The 22,719-nt window shown below is 39.6% G+C and overlaps 1 protein-coding gene across 4 annotated transcripts in view; it reads left to right on the forward strand.

The window, feature by feature from the left end:
- Positions 1–22,387, forward strand: part of ADAM23 (ADAM metallopeptidase domain 23) — a 200,369-nt gene extending 177,982 nt beyond the window's left edge. The window contains exons 1-2 of one of the 4 annotated variants that reach the window (XM_015085413.3): positions 17,277–17,688; positions 21,706–22,387. In XM_015085413.3, the coding sequence (XP_014940899.1) occupies positions 17,277–17,688; positions 21,706–21,845 (552 nt within the window). In that variant the 3' untranslated portion in view covers positions 21,846–22,387. Of the gene's footprint in view, positions 1–5,696; positions 6,251–17,276; positions 17,689–21,705 lie in introns of those variants that run through there. The other 3 variants (XM_053215688.1, XM_053215687.1, XM_027052633.2) reach the window with 3 other exon arrangements.
- The last annotated feature ends 332 nt before the right edge of the window (positions 22,388–22,719 follow it).

A 22,719-nucleotide genomic window follows, 5' to 3' on the forward strand; every position in this document is an offset into this window, starting at 1 on the left:
AGGATGTCCCCCTCTCGTGTACGTGTGTGTGCTCAGACGTGTGTGTCCTGTGTACTATGTTCTGTGTTCTACTGGCTCCAAAAAAGCATGAGACTATCAGATCATTAGGGCAAGGAAGTACTTTCTACTCTCTTGGCCTTAGCTCAGCCTGTTTCTTCTGCTGGGAAGACTTCCCTTACAGCCCCGGTCAAATTTCAGTGCCTCCCCAAGTGTCACTTCAAATGTTGCCTTCTCCATGAAGTCTTTCGTGGTCCTTCCACTGCTTTCTGGGGATGCACAAAGATGGCGGCTCCAGGTAGTGGTGGAACTGGAATGAAACCACAGGTATTATAAGCTCCAGAGTCCATGGTCTAACCACATTGCTTTATTGTCCCTCTTTATCCCCATTTTACAGTTAAAAACAAAAACACAAAAAAACCTCAATGTCGAAGAGGGTTCTATAAGTGACAAGGCAGACTGAGGACACGGGCAATCGAATTCTGGGTCTTTTTCGGAACCCAGGAGAACATGGAATATAGCACATATAACACAGGAAAATGAGCAGGTGGATGTTAGTGGTAGACCCTTGGAGAGAATCACTTGCTGCCCACCCTTGGGGGCTGGTTCAACAAGGAGTACTGTTGGAACCACTACTCGCTGCCATCGCTGGGAGACAGGGAGTGTCCAAGTTCAGAGAATCTGTATGGTAGAATCTTCCATTTCTAAATGTAAATGTTAACCTTTTGTACAACTAGAGAGAGAGAGAGAGAGAGGCTAGTAGGACTGAAGGAAAAGCCTGAAAATCAGTCCTATGGCATTTCACCTAAGAGGGAGGGAATACGTAAACCAGCGCAGAGTATCTTCAGGACGTTACGTGAGAGAAGAGATAGGATTTTTCTGTTACCTCTGATGAGTGAAGCAGTTTTCCATTATAAAACTGATGACTGAAAGGTTACAGAAATGCTATGTGCCATCCTGTATGAAGAAGAACTTCATTGAGTCAATGAGTAATATGAAAATCTTCTAATAAAGGCACTTTGGCTAGTTACGGTGGGTCAGGAAATATGATGCCCAGATGCTGCCCTGTAGGATATTATGGTTTAATAAAGGAGCTGAGAAATAGGGGAAGAATGACCATTTACGATGAAAGTGTCACACTAGGTAAAGGAAATGCAGCTAAACTATGGAGGATCAGAAGAGGAAAATGCTACAGAAGTGAAGGAAGGAGATCCACGTGAGGAATAAAGGGAGCATAAAGGATTTATTCCTCTATCTGCTGAGAGTAGTGCCAGAAGGTGGGCATCAGCTGTGCATCCTTTTGAGGTTTGCCTCTACTGAAGAAAACTGCCCTTGTTGAAGCGGCCCACATCCAGTGGTGGATCAATGTGGGGTTATCAAGGCTCCACCCTGACTCAGGACAACTCTCAGGGCCAGGCCAGCTCCAAGAGCTCCTCCTCTTTGGGGCCCGTGAGGAAGTTCATCTCCCTCTGCCCAGTCCTATTCCCTTCCCTCCCTGGTGGACAGCTTGTCCCTACTCTGCCCCAGAGTCTGCTTCCCAGGGAATCCCATCTGGGACAGTCGCCAAGCAGCTATGGGTTTTATCAGAGCGTAGAGTATAAGGAAGAAAGGAAGGAAGTGAGGATTGACGTGTAGCCCTGGATAAAGTTGTAGATTCTGAACTGTCGTGTGTGGACTTAATTCTCTAGCAGTTGGAAGCAGGTTTATGACGATCAGGGTAAGGGAAGCGGTCTGGCAGTAGTATATAAGATGGATTGTGGGTCAGAGAGCTGGGAGGTGCCATCCAGACAGGTTAGGATGCCAGTCCCATACCGCAGATCCAGGTAATGAGGAATTGACATCGGGCTCTGGAAAGGCAAAAAAAAAAAAAAAAAAAAAAAAAAAAAAAAGTGAAATTGGCAGATCACACGGGTAGGATCAACAGAAGCTGGCAGCTGGTTGTGGGAAGGAAGAGAGAGGGAAGGGTAAAAGATGAAGGCCAGGTTTGATACCTGGTAGTTGGGATGAAGGGGGCAGCCTGGAGGAGATCCTGAATTAGGGGGCAAAGATGTATTCCATTTTGGATCTGTTGGCATCGAGGGGCTTGATGAAAATCAGGTGAAGTTGTCCAGCAGGTTAGTGAAATGAAGATATAGAATATCTTGGAGGGGTCAGGATGGAAGTATTTAACTCGAGTACCATCTATAGATGTAATAATTTGAGCCATAAAACTAGAGGCAAATTCTTGAAGACATATTACAGAAAGGGAAAGGAAGAGAGTGAGGGAGACAGAGAACTGATGAGATTGGGCGAAAATATGGAATAAATGGAGCAGAGGAAGAAGATGACTTCCATGAGATCAGCGCTATGTGCTAAAAGATACTACCGACAGTGGAACTGAATTCTGTTGGTCCCAAGGACAGAACGTAGCAAGAAAGGGTGAATCCAATCTTCCTGCGGTAGCCATGATTCCAACCAACTTGAAATCAATAATGACTTTCCATTAAGGGAGTATTCAACTCCCCCAAGTCTTGGGAGCTTCACTAGGATATATTTAATTTTTTTGAGGAAAACTGGGATATCCACCCTTGAAAAAACTTTTGACAGGATCTCCATATAGCAAGAGAATGGATTAAAAAAGATCCTTTTGCTTCCATTACTGTAACCATAATTACACTTTCTTTAGTCCAAAGCTGAAATTATGAGCATTTGGCATTCCAGGAACGAGAGATGAGAATGACACTCCCATACTTATTAGAAGCCAGATATTGATTTATCAGCAGAGTGGTTGTTTCTTATCAACACCACGGTGGCTCTCCACAGAAAAATACTGCCCCTGGGCCACAATGATGTAAATGCAGATGCATGGCATAAGGTGGAACACAATTAAGCTGTCAATTGTTCTTCAGTCTCAAAATTACATTCTCAATACTACAAAAAGAAGCGGGGAGGTGCTGAAGACATTTTGTTGGGCATTTTGAGAAATGTGAGTTGAACAAAGGAAATAAAAGAAGCCAATCCAAGTAGAAAGTCATGGTTATAGGTAATCAAAATGACTCTGTAGTTCAGTGAATTCTCAGAAAGTTGTATAACCTCTCCCTTCCTGGTGATGTATTGCCCAGAGCCGCATTTCATTAGCTATGGTTAGAAATGAAGAAATAAATTCTTCTTTATTAAAGTTAAAAAAAAAAAAAAACTCTGAGAAGACCTTGTACTCAAATATTTATATGAGACCAAATGCTCAGATGAAAGGAGGAAAATGTAGTCAATTCAGTCCATTTTGGCTTTGTTCTCAGGATATATATACCGAGTAGGTAGTTGTCCATATAAAATAAAAAGCCTTTTGCTTTTTAGAGATGAATGAATTACAGATGAATGTCCCTGGAAGAAGTCCTTTGACTATCAAAGTTTGTACCATTTCCAGTGAGTTACCCGGAAAGGCAAACAATTCATATATCCACATTTCACATATCACTTATATTAGTGGACTATTACAAATATTTTATAACATAGATCATCTCTTTGTTTGTCTGACTTTCCCTTTGTTTGGCTATAACATGGACCATCTCTTTGTTTGGCGAAACCTTATTTTGAAGGTTAGTTAAATAGCTCTGGAATTAGTTTGGTTGGAACACTTTGTGTATATTGACTTTTATTATAGTGAAAGAGAAAGATGAATTTTGAATTCCTTGCACAAAAAGTGATCGATATCTAAAACTGAGTTCCTTGCATAAAATGTGATTGACAGCTAAAAATAATGTTGACATCTTGCTTTTGAAATAAGAGAATTTTTTCCCCGCCACAAAAGATTTAAAACCTGGAAGCACCCCTAAGCGAATAATCCCAGCCCTTCGTAATACTCTTCTCCCCGTCTAGATTTTACGAGAGCCTGAGAATGCCTTCAATTCCCTATTCAGTATGAGAGAGCCTGTTCTATAGGATGTATCATGGGGCTAATGCTTGTTCTGGGAACCATTTTAGAAAAAGGGATAAATGTGGGATCATGGTTCTGGACAGAGTGTGGTTGAACGATAGTGATTTAGAAATGAGGTAGGTCATGTTTGTGAATATGACTTTTCTCAAAAATGGTCAGACAGGTCATGAGTCTATTAGCATACGAGCATGGCTTTAACTTTGTTTTGTTTGTTTTGATTTTCTCCTTAATTTTACTGTTTTTTATATGGCTTAAACATTTACAACTGAGGCAGATAAACAAGAGGTTCAATAGTCTTTACAAGCAGCAGCTCACCAGTGTTGCTAAAACTGCCAGGCATTTGATGAAATGTTAAAATAATACACATGCTTCTGGTTATGTGGGTCATTGCCTGACATCTTTCTGGTCTTGAAATGGATTAATGCAATGGTCATATAGTCATATCATAGATTTCCTCGAAAATTCTCTTGCTCCTGTGACCTAGTAAGCCAGAGGTGTTGAACTGAAAGCTCAAGAAATTTGTTCCAAAGTCAATGTTTTCTGCTGGGGATGGCAAGTTATGTTGGACGTCTAAGGTAGATGTCATGTTTGAGTACAGAAGTGGTCAATTTTCTGATAGCAACTCTGGATCAGGTTTACAAGTTGAAAACAATCACAAATGTATACACAGGAAGTGATAAACTTCTCACTAAGACGTAATCGATGCCTTGGCTGATGTCACATCTTTGTTAGAGTCTAGAAGTTTTCTGCATGGTCATTAGTTCAAAGTCAACTATGAATGGGTGTCCCAAGATGTTAGTTAGGTATGAAGCTTCATCTGAATATGGGATCCCAAGATGGGATGGAGGTACATATACATACATACACACATACATACAAACATCTATATATACATATATATTTGAATATATAACCTGCTTTTCCATATCTGTGCCTATGTAAATTAGGTATAATTAAATTCCCTTAGAATATAACCCTCAGATATGTCAGAAGCATGGAGCCTGCTAAAAGAAATTTACTCTTCTTCAGGAGCTGCTGGCCATTAGGGAAGGGGTGGATCTCCTATTATTTGGAAGGTTTTCAAGGAAGAGGTTGGGGAAGGGTTAAAAAGAAGCCTGATTGCAGAGTGGTTGACTGGTGAAAATGCATATGCTCTCCACATATCTTGTTAGGTTTCAGTAGTTTCGCATGTGTATGCCTAATGACACTTGAATTTGGTTGATACAAGTCAAATTTATAAGCATAAGGGGCTGATTATGTTCTAGTGAGTACTAATGCAATCTCAAAGCTTCCATGGATTGAAGGCCTAAAAAAGTTAGAGGACTGAAGTCACTTGTGCAATAAAGCCATGTTTTTCTTCTCAATCTCTATTGTAATACATGATTTTATTCCCTATATTTCACTCTTGCTCTTAAATGATCTGGTTTATATATTTGTTTACTTAAATATTTTTGGTCTTCTCTAGTAGAATGTAAGTTCCATAAAAGCAAAGATTTTGCTTACCTTGTTTATTGATATATGTCCCCCATGCCCGTAACAGCAAATGGCATTGTGTGTGCGTGTGTGTGTGTAATATTGAACAAATGAATTGCTTTGGTTTGGGCATATGCGTCAGTATATTTCAATACCTTATTCTTTGCCTGTCTTCATCTACTATGTTCCCCACTAGGTTCTGGATTTATGAGTGGTTTAAAACATATCTTGATGGTCTCTCATTGCACTTAGTAGAGGACATGCTTTCAAATAGTAAATATCCAGTCATCTCAACAATCTCCTTTCTTCTCAGGAAGATGCTGTGGATGGACCCTCACATTTTATTGTCCTGACCTTACCCCAGAGAAGGAGCACAGGGATGGGGACTCATCAGTCCCCATCAGTCAAAGGGAATAGAGTGTGGTTATCCCAAGTGGGACTGGAGTTCAGGACAGGGTGTTATATATTTCCAGTTTCCCTCCTTGTTTTATTAGCACTAGTTAAATGACTAGGTGCTCTAATAGAAGACATCCTAAATAGCCAAGAAATTCTTTTTTTGGTGAATGAAGTTTTGCATCATTTGTTTTATCTGAGGAAAGAAGAACATTAGCTCAATAAGGTCGTTTTCTTAAAGACCTTCCATAGGTGATATGTACTTAAAAATATTTTTTTTGCTTGAAATATAAATAAACAGAATGGGATTAGTCATAATTCTTGGTCCTTGATATACTCTTTCATTAATCCATTGAACTTTTGTATGCCGGTATTTATTTACTTGCCTACTTATTTATTCAAAAGTCTATAATATATATAAAGAATGAATCTGCTATTCACTGTGATGGTCAGAACATTCACAGTAACTAACATTGTCTGTGTGAAACTCTGTGTGAAACTGTCTTGTCCAACGAACTCTTCCCTCCTAATGTAGTTACTACCTTGATTCCTATAATAATTTTATTGCCATTTGAAACACACAGTTATATTCTTTTAAATATTCCTAATAAATGTGTTGCTTGGTTTTAGTTGTCTTCACTTTATGAAAAGGGTATCTGCATTTGTATATAATCTTTTGGGAGTTCTGTTTTCCTTTTCAATATATTTTGAAAGCCATCCACGGTGTTCCAACTAGCCGTACTCCTTTCGTTTTAACTACCGTGAAATAGTCTGTTGTGTGACTCTACTACAATGTATTTATTTATTCCCTACTTTTTGGGATTTTGTGTCATTTCTGGTTTCTTGCTGTATGAACGGTATCTCTGCAAACATTCTTGTGCATATTTATCAATGTACAAATGCAAGCATTACTCTGGTGTTTACACTGAGAAGTGTATACTTACTCACAGGGTATAGCAATGTTTAACTCCTCTCTATAATGATTATACCACCTCTAATTCTTAATTTCAATGATTTTCTAAATCCAGCGTTTCTAGACATTTATTTCATCAATGGATTATTCCCATAAATCATAGATAACAAATTGAGAAAGCAGAAAAGATTTTGGGAATTATATAATTGGACCCATATCATTTGCAGACAACATTGATGCATAGGAGAGCTGAAATGCCTTGCTCAAAGTCCTAGAAACAAGGGGCTTTCAGTTGTATCCCCAAGTAGCTTATGCAGCCATCACTGTATTTTTACTAGCATCTTCTATTTCTCAGAGAGAAGTGAATATTATTAGTGAATAATAGTGAAACTTCCAGTTTTAAGATAAAGAAGTTAAGACCTAGGAAAAGAAAAGATAAGCAGCAAAAGAGTTATCCCAATTTAGGGTTCAAGTTGCCTCATTTTCCATCAGTTCACGTTGCCTTGTGGGGCTGACTTTGCTGTTTGCTTCTCCCAAAGCCATTCCCAACTCCCTGCACAAAGTACTTTACCCCCTTCCACGGGAGCTTTTCTTCCCCAGACTTACCTGCATCTATAAATGACCATGTGGCCTAGGTGTAGCCTATGAATTTAATGCTAAGTCCATGGTTTTAGGAATGTTTTCATTTTCTTGATTAAAAAGTAACAGAGGTAGCTGGGCCGGAACGATCCTTCTACTTATTTCCTGCCTTGAATGTAGATGTGACGTCTGGAGCTGTGGCAGCTAACCTCAGGGTCCAAGGCAAGGATAAGGGAATCAGAAATGTAGGGCCTGATATTTTTGGTCACTGAAGTAATATTAGCACCCACACTTCTCCAGACCTCTTCTTAGGTAAGAAAAAGAAATCCCTTTTTATTTAAGCTACCGTAATCAGGTTTTTTGTTATTGTAGCTTACTGTGTTTCTAGCTAATACAACATGTCACCAAAATGATCTCAAACTAGATTTAGCATGTTTCGCATTTTCCAGTGACTGAAAGTTAAACTCTTGTCATTGAATGGGAGATGTCTTTTCTCAAGGAAAACCATTTGATACTTTCATACGTAGCATCTACTTTTAGATTATAGTCTTTCAATAAAAAAATTGCATTTCAGAGGATGTATTTATAATTAAATCAAAGTAATATCTCCATCCAGCAAAAGTATGATAAAAAGTTTGGGCACTGGATGAAGAATAAAAACTGGGGCGCCTGGTGGCTCAGTCGGTTAAGTGTCTGGCTTCGGCTCAGGTCATGATCTCACGGTTTGTGGGTTCGAGCCCCGCGTTGGGCTCTGTGCCGACAGCTCCGAGCCTGGAGCCTGCTTCCGACTCTGTGTCTCCTTCTCTGTGTGCCCCTCCCCCACTTATGCTCTGTCTCTCTGTTTCTCAAAAATAAATAAATGCAAAAAAATTAAAAAGAAAAACTAAATTGGCTGACTGACATTTTAATTTCTTTGTCCAGTCATAAGAAAGAAATATGACTAATGCAGAGTTGTTAAACGACACTCACTACCCCAGTCTCAGGTTCAAAATGAGACTATTCTCATAAATAAATTCAATCCACACTGATTGGGCTTTAAAGCTGAGAGAGTAGTCAGACATGATCCCCATTCTGAAGGAATGGTTTGGGTGGGAGTAGGAAGGTGAAGAGAGACAGATAAGCATGTATATCAATTAGAATATAGTAAGTGCATAATGAAAGTATGAACAAAATTGTGGCAGAACAAAGTATGAACAAAATCTGGGGCAGAGAAGAGCTAACTCCCTTAGAGGCACATGGGTCAAGGAAAAGTTCCTCATCCCAGGAGCCCTGCTCATACTGTGAGATGTTTTTATGCCTTCGACATATAGGTCTGTGTCCTTATTGTTCTTTCGCAGATGTTTTCTTCTGGACAAAAATCCATGATTGTCACTGGACCTCTGACTTTTTGACTGTGAACCCCTCTACTCCTCCCACACATGGTGAGATAGAGGTTTTATGTTGGTTCTTTTTCTGCTACTCTATCATAATTAAAGCCTTAGGGAAAGAAACTTGCTAAAACTTCAGACCTTTGTCATAGTTGCTTTGGTATACAAACCAAATTGAAAACAAATCACTGGTGTTGTAGTCTTCTTTGGAAATGAGTAGCCCAAAAAGACAGGACTTACAATGGTCATTTTTGAATGACTGGGATTCTTGTAAGAGATAAACTCAACTGTTGACAAAGCCATAAGGATACCTATTGGCTTTGCAACCTACTAGAAAGAATGGGCAAAGGATGGCTATATCTTGAGAAGTACCTCCAAAAAACCCACCATTGTGCCTATGATCACAACTACAGTACCTTCACTTGTACAAGCAGGAAAAACATGAATGAACTATTCCTGTGTCACGGAGTAACTTTCCTTTTCTGCACATTTTAGAATCAATGCCCAGTATCATCTGACTACTTCACTGCAATGTGTCCTTATGAATTTGATGACAATTAAAGAATGACTCATCCACTTACCCCAATGGGCATTCCAGGAAATTGTCCTTGTTTATTGCCATCTTCACATTATGGAAAAGCATAAAAGAATGAGAGAAAGTAATTATTTTTACTATCTGATCCTAAATGTTAAAGAAGCACCCTATTCTTAAAGGCTGCCCCCATCACTTGCAAATTAATGCACTGCTGAAGATGCAAACTATCTATATAACTGCTCTTGAACTTCATTAAAATTAATCGGAAGTCCTTTTTAATGTCTTTGAGAATTGCTTCAAGTGGCAAAAATCAGGAAATCTACCCATGGGGCACATTCAGCTAATTGCGATTTACTTCTCAACTAGTCATTCTTTCGCCCAAGACTGCAACTGCATAAGACTGAAACAACTCTTTGGATGACAAATGCCAGTCAAACCGGTTTTTTGGCATCACGTAATTTTAAATGATCCATTGGTTCTCCAAATATTTTTAACAAGTCAGAATGATGATACGATAGATTGATTCCAGATATAGCTTATTAAAATGATTCTCTAAGTTGGACCCGCCATATCCTCCCTCCCAGTTGGTACTGGGGACATAGAGGAGAATAACGATAGACTACACAGTGAAGAGAATAGAGAGTGACAGATAGTAAATGTTCTCATGTTCTCATTCTTACCAGCTTAAAATTCTTACCAGGGAAAATCCCTTAACAGCAAAATGGGAGAAGAGGAGGATAACATACGTTTTCCTTAGGGTCACATGAAACCAGGTATATGGAAACAATGTTTTGTAAAATGTTGCTGACTAAAAGTCATCATCGTTAGGGAGAGTTTAGTCTATGGAAATGAAGTCACAAGGATAAGATATCAAACTAAACATTCTAATATGTTACACAGAGCATAAAGTGTTTTATTCAAATGATTTGGTGGTGGCTTTCTTTTTATCTAAATTCCAGAATTAGTCTGCTATTTTTCTCTTGCGATTATTAAGCTGATGAGAAGGCCCAGATAAAAGACATATATTTCTTCCCAAGAATCTCTCCAGATTTCTCTGATAACCAAGGAATGAATACTGAATATACATTACAACAGAGTATATAGTCATTAGGATCTGCTTTTAAATAAAAATATTCAGGCATGCCTGGGTGGCTCGGTCAGTTGAGCTTTCAACTCTTGATTTCGGCTCAGGTGGTGACCTCACAGTTGGTGAGATTGAGCCCTGCATCAGGTTCTGCACTGACAGCACAGCACAGAGCCTGCTTGGGATTCTCTCTCTCCCTCTCTCTGCCTCTCTCCCGCTCTTTCTCTTTCTCTCAAAATAAGTAAACATTTAAAATAAATACATACATAAATAAATACATAAAATATTCAATAATTTAATTTTCAATTGTAAGCTGGTGAATCGTGTTTATGAGAAATGTTTACAGCTCATTATTTTCCAGGATGGCACTACAAAAGTTTTACTGAAGGTCAAAACTTCCAGTCCCCAGTAACTATATGATAAAAAAAAAAAAAGATATGAGTAGATACTAGCTAGACTTTTTAAAAATGTATTTTTTAAAGCCGTTACTCCTATTAGCAAGAGCTGTAAGCCGTCTCACTGGGATAGCAATGCCACACATCCTCAGCTTTTACAGATAGCAGCGACCATTTCAATTCATGATGTTCACACTCACAGGAGAGGTGGAGCTCAACTACAGGGGTCTTTACCTTCAACCCATTTCAGCCGCTCCTTTTAGTGGTTGTGCTCAGAATTCAGAGCTGTCCCACCTCTAAAATGTGAAATGTAAATATCCCTCTCCTTGATCAGAGCCTCTCTGCCTTTCAGTACCTTCCTTCTTTATTCTTCTTACACCTGCCTTTTCCCTCCCTTATTGAGACCTCTCATTGCCTCCATTTCCTTCTAGTCTTTCCTTCTCCACCCCAGTCTCTTCTCTTTTGCTAACTTGCTTTTATAAGTTAGTCCATGAGTCCTTTGCATCCATCTGTGTCAGCATTTACCCAACTCTAACACTAGGCGAATGTAATAATGACCATTCTTTTCTCCTGCGTTCGGTCAGATGAACACCGCAGGAGAAAAATAATAACCAGCATTTTTCAAGTACTAGCTACATGCAGCACCATTCTAAGTATTTTCCGTGTACGATCTCATTTCATTTTCACCAGCCACAGGAGACATTTTTGCTCATTTTACATGCAGGAAAACTGTTTCACAGAGGTCAGGTTGCCCATAACATTACATCAAATCACGAATGCGGTCAATTGTAGACATCCTATTATTTTAAAAAAGCAAAAGAAAATGCTGCAGTTCTAACTGCAAAGTACCATCAGCTGATAGATACATTCTGATTTCAGTGGTGTTAAATGTGAAAAAAATGCATCTAAGAATCAATGAAATATGACCTATGAGAAAGATACGGTGTAAGCCCAGCTAGTTTGGCTACAGAATATAATAGTCTTCATTCATTAAATTATTTTGCCTCATAAAAACCAGGCATGCATGCATGCAAAGTTGTGGTCTCAAACTTTGCCTGGACTTATAGTACTTTCTTTAGTCTCTCTTTCTTTCTTATCTCCTCTCCTATCTTCAGTGATTATCCCAAAGTCTTTTCACTCTTAAGTTCCCTTCTTAACACCTCTCTTCGTTCATATTTTTGTGGCTGACTGTGCGTCTTCATTAGGAAAATTGAGACCATCGCTCACCATCTCAACTTCTGCACCGCTGCCCACCTTTCTACCTACAGATATCCAGAGAGAGTCCCCTGCCCCCCCCCCCCCCCGCCTTCCTCCTTGTTCATAGAGCAAGCTTTGCCCCCTTCTGGAAAACACTGGTTTGTTTTTATTTTCATTCCTCTTCTTGTTTCCTCTGAGACTGTTGTCCTTCTCTCCTGAATTTCGACTTCTCTCTCTAGTGGTTTCTCTCCCTCAGCCTGGAAACATGATAAAGACCCAACCTCCAACCTTCTTTCCAATCCATCTCCCTCTTCTTTTCTCAACTTCATAGAAGGTGCTTCACAGGGCCTGTCTGCATTTCTTCACTTTCCATTTCTCCTCAGCCCCCCACTCCTTCTCCCTGAACACTCAACTGAAATTTGTTCCTAATAAGCAACTTGGTGGCCTCCTGTTTTTCAAATCCAATGGAACATTCTTTGCCTTCATTTTATTGGCCCCTTTTCTGAATCTGTGTGATATGGTTGATTTCCTCATTCTTTATGAAAACCTCTGTCTCATTGGCTTCTAAGGAACCACACTTTTCCGGTTCGTTTTGACTCCGTTTCTCAATCACTTAAATGTTGGCACTTCCTACTTTCTATCATCTGGCTATTCTTTTACCCACTTTACATACTTTCCTATGAAGGTTTTACCTATTGTCTACAGGTAAGCCTAAACCCCAAATCTAAACTTCTCTCCTAAATGCTGTATCCCAAGTGTTTTATCATTAGTCCACACCTTTGCCTTGCCTATTCAGCATCTCCATCTGGATGATAGTCATCTCAAACTTGACATCTTGAAAACCAAATTCTTGATGTTCCTCTCTCATATTGATTCCTCAAAACACTTTTCCTCTCTTAGCTGGTGGTAATTCCAAACTTCCAGTTGCTTAGCCCCCAAAACTTGGAGTCGTCTTCAATTTCTCTCTTTTTCTTATACCCCACAGCTGGTCCATCAATAAGTCCTGTTTTTCCTATCATCAAAATATATTCAGAATCCACTTACTTTCATTGACTCCACTGCTATGACCTCTACTCAATTCACCGTATCTCATTTGAATTATTGTATCAGCTCCCAACTGTACTTCCTGCCTCTGCCCTGCCCCATCCAGTCTGTGCTCTACTGAGCAGCCAGGATGGGTTGCTGACCACCTTTCTGACCTCACTTCTCACAATACAGAAAACACTTCTCACAGCACACTTTTCCCAAGCTTCCCTTATATCCCACTTTGAGCAATTCTTTCTCATGTATATGTATGATTCACTCTTTCACATTAATAGGATTTACTCAATATCTCCTCACCAGGAAGTGCTTCTCAGTATTCCATATAGAATAACTCTTCTCCACATCCTTTTCCAAACCTGCTTTACTTTTTTTGATGATCTTTTGTTTTTTCTAATCACAACTGATATATTATACATATATTTTGAGGAGGAGGGCTTCAGAATGATAGACTCTCATTATTGACTCATGCATGGCACTATTTGTTCATTTAATTAGCTAGTTATGTGTTTGTTTTGATATATAGCTGTAAACTCAATGTTCAACACAGAAACTGGAACTACAAATCATTATACATATACATAATATTTATATATTAATGTAATTATATATTATATCATATGTATATGTATTATAATGATTTTTATATATGTATATATATTTTTTTAATTAAAATATAAATGTTCTTGGAGAGCTTGGGTGGCTCAGTTCGTTGAGCATCCGACTTTGGCTCAGGTCATGATCTCACAGCTCATGAGTTCGAGCCCTGCGTCGGGCTCTGTGCTGACAGCTCAGAGCCTGGAGCCTGCTTCAGATTCTGTGTCTCCCTCTCTCTCTCTTCCCTTTCCCTGCTCTTTCTCTATCTCTCTCTGTCTCTCAAAAATAAATAAAAATTAAAAATATATATAAATGTTCTTCCCCCATCCCCACTAGAATGTAAGCTCCATGAGTGAAGGGACTTTGTTTTGTTCCTTCTGCATACATAGCTTCTAGAATAGTGTCTGGCACAAAGGAACTGAAACATAAAGTAAGCACTGCCTATTAATATACCGATGTTTTCAAAGGTAATAACACATCCCAAACCAGAATTTCTGTTCTCTCCTCTTTCTTTCCACTCCTTTCCTTATTTTTTCTCCCAGAAACACAGAACGGCTTTGAGTGCTCCCTCAATGTCTTTGCTCATGCTGACTTCTCTGCCTGGAGAAGACTATATCCCCTTTTGGCCCCAGGATACCTGTACAACTCCTTCCTCAAGAAGTTCATCAGTCACCTCCTCAATGATACATTCTTTTTCCCCTCCTTTCCCTTTCCTTTCCACAGGATTCTCTCTTGTTCACACACCCGTGTTTCTCTAATGACCTTCTCCAAAAGGCTGAGAGCGTCTTGAAGTTAGGAAGCAAGTCCAAGATCTCACCTATTATCTTTCCCTCCACCTTTTAGGGTGCAATTAGAAGCAGGCATTAGTATGTTCAGTTCACAGATTGAGTAACTGAAGTACACCCCATCCAGGTTCAGAGATGAAGAAAAAGCCCAGAACCCCTCAGGAATCCTCTTTGGAACTTTGTTTCTATCCTTTGGGTGGCTGGTCAGTTCTCTCTGTCTTCAGTAAACCTTGCTATAAGCCTGGGTTCCTCTCTGTGCCCCTCTGGAAGGTAACCATGGATACTATTGAGCTGACACAAAAGCCTTCAGTTAATGGAGACTTCAAGTGGTTTTTTAGGACACTTAGAGGGTTTCCAGGCGAGGGGCAAACCTTGGAAACACTTGCAAAGCTAAGACTTTTGCTTCAGGCTCCCAGGCAGGGTGTGTTTCAGTGAAGGGAGACACTAATGCTCAGCAGAGCTCCGTAAGCTTGACAGGGCTTAGTCCTTCTCTAAGGTATTAACTAGCTGTGAGTTGAGAACCAAAGGGAGTCCCAGGCAAAACGCAGGGCCCCTGAGGTGAGTCTTCAACAGTGGGCTGGCACAAGTGATGCCAGCAAAAACACTGGCTCCTGAGGGGATCCAGGCCACAGAGCCTAGAGGTAATGGGGGTGTCCTGTCCCCAGTTAAGGGGGCCTTCCAGCAACGTCTCCCTACTCACATCCTTGCCCCGGGGGCGTTTTTCTACTCTCAGCCCAGGACTACAGACAGACAGAGAAATTCACAGCCATGACGTTTTTAGGAGGCTCCTTATTCCCTTGGAGCCCTTTCTGACCGCTCTCAGGGTGCCCTCTTGCCTTCTCCGACCTCCGGGAGTCCTGGGTCTTCCCTCACATCTCTGCATTCTCAAACAAGGAGCGCCTGGAGGGTGGGGAATCTAGGGAGCCCCACTCACTCCTAGACTGTCTCGGAGCTGGGTCCCAACTTTCCAGTTCCTGCCTCGCGTCGCTCCTCCCGAGGTAAGACCGGGAATCCAAACCGCAGAAAGGCTCAGTTCCACTGGGTGGAGGGTAGGTGTGCGTCAGGGTCAGTGAGGGCGTGTGTGGCTAAGCCTGCCGGTTACCTGAAGTGAGATCTCTAGGGGAGGGAGGGAAAAAGAGGGTGCGGGAGTTGGACTTGGGGGCGAGAGGTGGCGGCAGTTTCCCGGCGCTTTGACGTAGACTTGGAGAGGCGCCGAACACTCCCACTGCTTAAGAGGCACCGTAGCCTTCAGGACGCCGGGGCTGGGGACCGTCACTCGCTCCAGGAGCAGCCTGAGCTTTTCCTCTCCACACGCTCGAGGGAATCCAGAGAGGGAGGTAAGTGCGAAGGGGTGCCCTCCTGAGACCTGGGAGTTGAGCCTCGGTGTAAGGAAAATAATGGGGCACAAAAGACACAGCGGGTCCTTGGCAGCTCCGCCTTGCTGTGGGTGAGGCCGTAGAACCAGGTGTGGGATTGGGACGCGGCGAGCACCGCGCGGGGCTCGTAGTGGGGCGCACGCCGGACCCCAGGGCTGAGGAACTTCCAGGCTCGAGAAAGACTCCTGAGAAGGGAATCTAAAGGGGCCGGTGTGAGCGCTGTGGTGCAATCAGGCAGGGAGTCCAGGACAACACTAACTTCAGCACGCTGGACAGCGGCCCGCCCTCTTCCGATAACTTGGCACTGACACTTGGACTTGTCCCCTAAGGAAAAACAGCCTTTGGGGCAACTCGACTTTGACATTTTAGTTGAGAGGAGGACGCACTGAATATAATTTTGTTCACGGAGAGATCCTGTGTAAGTGATCTGAAATATTTTTGAATAATCTCGAATCTCCACGTACCTCTTCCAAATAGGACCATGCCTTGTTCAAAGGCAGTTCTGGAATATTGATTTCAAGGTACCTCAATCTGTTCTGCTGCTGTGCAGAAGAGACAGATTCCATCTTAAGGTGTTATCCTCCTTACATATTCCAAGATAGATGTATTCCCATAAGTGTTCCTATGAGTGGTGCCTTGCTTGCCTTCGTGATACTAACATCTAAAATGTTTGGAAATATAAGGGAAAACTAAAAGCGAGCTACATGTACTCTCCTGTTTTTTCTTTATGTGAGAGTTGTTTCAGTGTGATATACATTTTGAGTAGTCTTAAAGGGTAAGATAAGCTTGTTTCCTTGGAAAAAAGAAAATTTAGACTATTTTAAGAACATTGTTTCTCATTGCACTTGTCTGAAGTGTAACATAATAATTTCAAAGTGGTATGTGGTTTAATTTTATTGTAACAGGCTTTGAGAGCCAGAAAAGTTGAGTGAGAGGCAAATATTTTCATTAAAATTCTTGAGATTTGTGGCAAGAAGAAAGAAATGATAAAACATCATCTTTATGAAAGTTATATGAGAATTGTAGAGCATTTTGGGTATTAATAAAGTGTCTACTAATTCTACTCTAATTTGATTGAATATATGCCCCTTAGTTCTTATACTTTTAGCACACTACCTTATGTTTGTTTTTATTTATAACATTTTACTATTCTTATTTGTTTTAAAAAATTGAAAGTCACCCCAAATAAGAAAACATTTAAGGATAAAATAGTTTAAAATTCTTAACAGCATGTGAGTCCTGGATGAGAAATAGGTAGGCTAAATTAAGATATTATAGAATAATTAAAGCCATGCAGCAAAATGTTAAATTTTCACTTAATATTCTTTTCAACTATGTTCCTCTGTACTTGGGAAAAACAAGTTCACTTATTCATCTCACAAAGGAACATGTCTTAGGAATAAACACTTTTTAATCTAAGTATCTTGGTTTTACAATACCTGGCTCGACGATGAGTCATTTTAGGTAGAACGGGGCTTATGATCTGGGAGGTATGATAAGACTTTTCCTAGGGACAATGGTGCATTTTGTTTGCTGACACCAAGGTTTTTAAAGGCATAATTATTTTCATTACTGAGTGGAGATCAAGTGAGGATTCATAAGATATTTCCATTCTGTGCAGTTTCAACACCATGGCCAATCCTGGGAACAGAAGAGGGATCTACCGCCCCTTGACCCTTACCTGCTCCCTGCTCATTGTGGGAATGTGCTGTGTGTCTCCTTTCTTCTGCCATAGCCAGACAGACCTGCTGGCCCTTAATCAAGCTGATCCTCAGTGCTGGGAATCTTCTTCAGTGCTCCTCCTAGAAATGCGGAAGCCTCGAATTTCTAACACTGTTTCAGGTTTCTGGGATTTTATGATCTACCTAAAGTCATCTGAGAACTTGAAGCACGGGGCACTGTTTTGGGATCTGGCCCAACTCTTCTGGGACATCTATGTGGACTGTGTCCTCTCCAGGAACCATGGCTTAGGAAGGAGGCAATTGGCTGGGAAGGAAGAGGAGATTTCAGCAGTGCGTCCACAGCACACAGGGAGAAAACAAGGTGGTGAACTCTAGATCCCGTGTTTTTCGAAAGGGTCAATGAAGTATGAATGTGATGAATTGTGAGGAAGAGGGAAATGGCTTTCGGGGAATCCATTGCCACATATATTTCTCTCAGGGGTGAACCCAAGAGCACATAAGTGATAGGAAGATAGCACTGCCTTTTGTATTTCATGGTAGCTGTTTGTATCAACATATTGTCATTTTCATACTTCATGTAAACAGCAGCAAAGAAGAGTCAAAAAGGCAAGTAAGGAAAAGCATGATTCTCTGTCATTTTCATACTTCATGTAAACAACAGCAAAGAAGAGTCAAAAAGGCAAGTAAGGAAAAGCATGATTCTCAAAATACAACATAAAGGCATAAAATGATTAGCCTGAATATTAGCAGTCATAACCTGTCTTTGCATGCTATGGATTTGGGAAGATTTGAATGTAAGTCTGGGGAATATTCACAACACGCAAGCTCTTGCCTCTTTTAAATAGAAAAAAAGACTGCTTTCATGTAAACGGAGAGGCTCCTTGTAATGTACTTAGTTGGTGAAGTAAAGGGCAGAAAAATTGGCTAGCTTGCAGATTCACTCCTTGTTGCTTTTTGAACACACCTCAAATATGTAATTAACTTCCAGCAAGTTGAATGATTAATTTTTAGTAATTTGGAACTTCTGACAAATTTAGAGATTCTCACTGGTGTAAATATTTTATTAAAAACAGTCTTCTCTGGGGGCACTAGAAGAAGTATCCTTTATAGAATTAGGATTAGAGCAAGTGAGCCCCTGTGAGTAAGCTGAGAGATAGATACCCTGGCCCTATTCATATTGTTTTTGTTCCATTTTTAGAGTTGTTTCAACCAATGAGCTTCCAATCCTTGCAGCAAATCCTGTTTGGGTGCTTAGAATCATTTAAGCAATAGTGCAAAACTGAGGCATAAATAAAACTTACATTTGTATATTTTATTGTGAGAACTGTTATAATCCCTATAATTTCCCTATTAAAACAGCACTTAACAGTAATATTTTTAGAGCAACACTTTTCTAAGATTGTAGAGCTTTTATATATCTAGTTTGCTTTAACCTCACTAAAAATCTTATGATTTGCTGATCCATTAAAACAGATAATCCTCTGCTGTTATTTATAGATAAATTTATTATTTTGGCAAGTGTTATTGTAACTTAAACCAATTTCCATATTTAGAGGAAATATTCTTCTACCAGCTTAGCTACTAAAGAAATACAAAAATAAGCGTCTTTCAATGTTGGTTACCAATATTTAAACATTATTTAAACAGAGGCTGTTTAGACATCAGCATCAAGAGAATTACATACTTTCTTCACTTGCAGTCACATGCTCCACCCCTGTATATTTTCTTCATTTGTACTGTAGGACTCTTTCTTCCATTCTTACCATATTTAGTTGTCATACTCAAATCACTACCAATATTTATCTTTTATATTTGCACTCACTTTGAATTACTAAATTATCTATAGAATAAATGAATGTAATAATATTTGTGTTCAGATGAACACGAGAATAAGTATACACACACACAAGGTCTTTCTCTAAAGCAGCTTTCAGTTTGCTTGCTTGCAATGTGGCTATCAGAATAGTCAGAAGCTTCATGTAATTTTTGGAGCATATTTCAACATAGCATTTCTATCTTCTTATTCTTCTTTTTAAAGGCAGTAGATTTATCTTCAGCTTTGGAAGCCACTTTTTTAATCTTGCTACAGAGTTGCTGTTGACTCAGCTGGTCTGCAAACTTTAGTCAGAGTGACTATGTAGCAGGAGGGAACATTCCACTTTATTGGAGTTATTTTAATGTTTGACATAAACAACTGTTTGCAGATCAGGAAACAAAGCTTTCCATTTTGATTGTATCATCACAGTCAAAGAGGGTCTTGGGTCAAGAAGACACCGTGTCTAAAAGTTAAATAGTTGCTGGAACATCGAGATTTCATCTCAAGAGGCTTGCTGAGATCTCTAGTGGCTCAGCGGGGCTCTGGATGTACCTGCACGGATTCTCCACTAACTTTTTCTATTGTCCTTGGGGGATTAATATGCTACCAGGTTGGGATGGGGGTGAGGGTGAAGAGATGTTTGTCTCTCTAGTTCTCAGGGAAATCAAATCACCAGAGCAGAAGGGAAGAACTAATATGTCTACATAATATGCAAAAGGGTTCTTATTTTGATATCTTCAAGTTTAATAGTTTAAATACACTTGAGAGTTGTTGCTATCAATCATTGCTAAAAACATGAAACTCCTGGGCACCTGGGTGGCTCAATTGGTTGAGCAACTGACTCTTGATTTTGGCTCAGGTCATAATCCCAAGATTGTGGGATCAAGCCTGTGTTGGGCTCCACACTGAGTATGGAGCCTGCTTAAGATTCTTCCTCTCTCTGTCTCTCTTCCTCTGCCTCTCCCCCCTCCTTCACTAAAACAAACAAAAAAATTAAAAAAAAAACCCAAACCATAAAACTCCTATTTTGCATGCCAGTATATCCTCTTTGTTACTATTGGGCCAAAAACTATGAAAACAAGAGATATTAAATAGCTATGCAACCTCAGTCAACTTATTTAGCCCTCAGTTTCTTCATCTGAAAAAGAGGGGTGTGGAAAGAACTAGATGAACTGTAAAGTCTCTTTATGTTCTCCTTTCTAATGTTCTGTGATTCTATAAAAAAGACATTTATGAGAGGCATGTATTTAACAATCAATAGAGTCTGGAAGAGCTTTACCCCAAGGACAGCTTGTTGAGCTGGGTGATGACATAGATACTATAGTTGTTTATAACAGTGCTAAACAGGAACAGAGGGAATCTAGAAATGAGAATTCCAAAAATTCTGAGGTCTGGATGTGTTCTCACGTGAGAAAAGACTCAAAAGGTCATTGTTAGTTTGTCTAGAAAGGATGAGTTATTAACTGAATGCTGTAATATCCAGAAGGTGTGAAAATGGTGTAACCAGCCTTAACCACCAAAGTACGATGGATTTTGTCAAGGCAGAAGGAGGGAGAGAGTTATTAATTGATTTAGGAAAAGAGTAGGCTGATAACTTCCAAATAGAAAATGACCGATTTGACGTTAACTCATGGGTTAGTAAAGGCTTCAATGCAATTGAAGGGATTTTGAAGTATATCCTTGTTTGTGTCAAAACCCAATGGCCCTTTCCTTCAACAAATCATGCTTTGCCAGTGAGAGAAATAAAAAAAAAAAAAAAAAAAAAACCTGCCTGCCTGAGACTGGCAGTTTGTATGTTCTAGAAAAATTGGGAGTCTTTGCATTCCTTCATGATAAGAACATTAAAATTCAGATTTATAATTTGATGATATTTGTGGTTGGTGTCTAACTAGCTGGTAAATGTTAGTGCTTGTTTTTGTAAAGCACCAAGCATTAGAGAAAACAGTGCTTCAGGAATATAAATAATTAGATGCACCAATGTTTGATTTTTTTTTACTTTACTTACTCCAAGAAATTTCCTAGAGACATCTTTAGAAATTACTTATCTAGAACTCTACCCTAAAGAAATATTCAGAGATGTAACCAATCGTGCAGTACATGAATCTTCACTGCAATGCTATTTATAACAGTAGAAAATGTGGAAATAATTGGAACGTCGCACAATAAGGTAATGGTTCGCTAAATTATGGTATAAAGTGTGTATGCATAAAATTATGGTTATCTCTGAAAGATTATATTATGGGTAATTTAAGTTTTTTCTGTATATTTTTGTATTAAAAATTATATAATGACCACTTTTACTTGTTTAGTCAGAACATATCTTAATACATACATTTTAGTTAACAAGGACATGTCTTTATTATACTTTACTTAATTTAGGTTATTTAACTAAACTGCAAAGGACACATAAACACAGATTTACATGCACACTCCTGCAATAAATTTATACAGACTTCTGATAGAGTGACAGAAATAACAAACTTTAAAACCAATTTATTGACATTTAATTAACCTGAGAATAATTTGGTGCTCTAACGACTAGTTCCTTTTCTCTGTTTTCAGGTGCATATTCTCAGCAGCTAAGAACACCTTTCCTAAAGAAGAAAGAGTTGATTGAAGGTGTGATAAGCATGCACTTGCACGGAAGTGGGTCTAAGCTCATTGGGAAAGTCACCCGTGGCCTGGAAATAAAGAGAAAGTAAATCTAACCTCAGAGCTAACTTGTATCTTGGAACTAAAAAAACATTGTTTCCTTGACTCTTGATCATTTAATTACTTGAAATGGTGGGAATGTCCAGAGGTAAATATTAAGCCACGTTCTCTCAGCGTACCTACTTAAGGTTTTTCATTATTTTAGCCTGCTAGCATGATCCTTCAAAGGGTGGCTTTACTGCTAGCTCATCCCACTATCTGAAAGAGTTAAAATAGCTTCCAAAGATGACCAGGGGATTGGGCGAGTCACATTGTTTGTATTCACTCTGATCAGTTGTTCTGGGATGCTGGATCTTGCTGAACTGGAGTGCCATACATTTAACTTGAATACACTGCATGACTTCTAAGCCAGTAGCCACTGCTTACGTACAGGCATAATGGGCTATATTTATTACCAGTTACTGACTGTCTATAATACCTAAATCTTGTTTGAAAGAATATTTTTGAATAATGAATAAAACAAAGAACAAGAAAAACCATATGCAACGGCAAATAAAGCATTCTTCTAATGGAAACAAAATTAATAAAAGCTCTGGATCCCAAGTGACGTTATTGGAGTCTTTTTTTTAAGTTCATTTTTATTTATTTTAAGAGAGAGACAGAGAAAGCAGGGAAGGGGCTGAGAGAGAGGGGGAGACAGAATCCCAACCAGACTCCACACTATCATTGCAGAGCCGGATGTGGGGCTCAAACCTGCTGTGAGATCATGACCCAAGTCAAACTCAAGAGTCGGTCGCTCAACCAACTGAGCCACCCAGGAGCCCCAGAGTCTTTTTTTTTTTTTAAGTAGGTTTCACAACCAGCATGGAGCCCAATGAAGGGCTTAAACTCACAACCCTCAGATCAAGACCTGAGCTGAAATAA

The sequence above is a fragment of the Acinonyx jubatus genome, chromosome C1 (genome assembly GCF_027475565.1).
Source record: "Acinonyx jubatus isolate Ajub_Pintada_27869175 chromosome C1, VMU_Ajub_asm_v1.0, whole genome shotgun sequence".
Classification (NCBI taxonomy): domain Eukaryota; kingdom Metazoa; phylum Chordata; class Mammalia; order Carnivora; family Felidae; genus Acinonyx; species Acinonyx jubatus.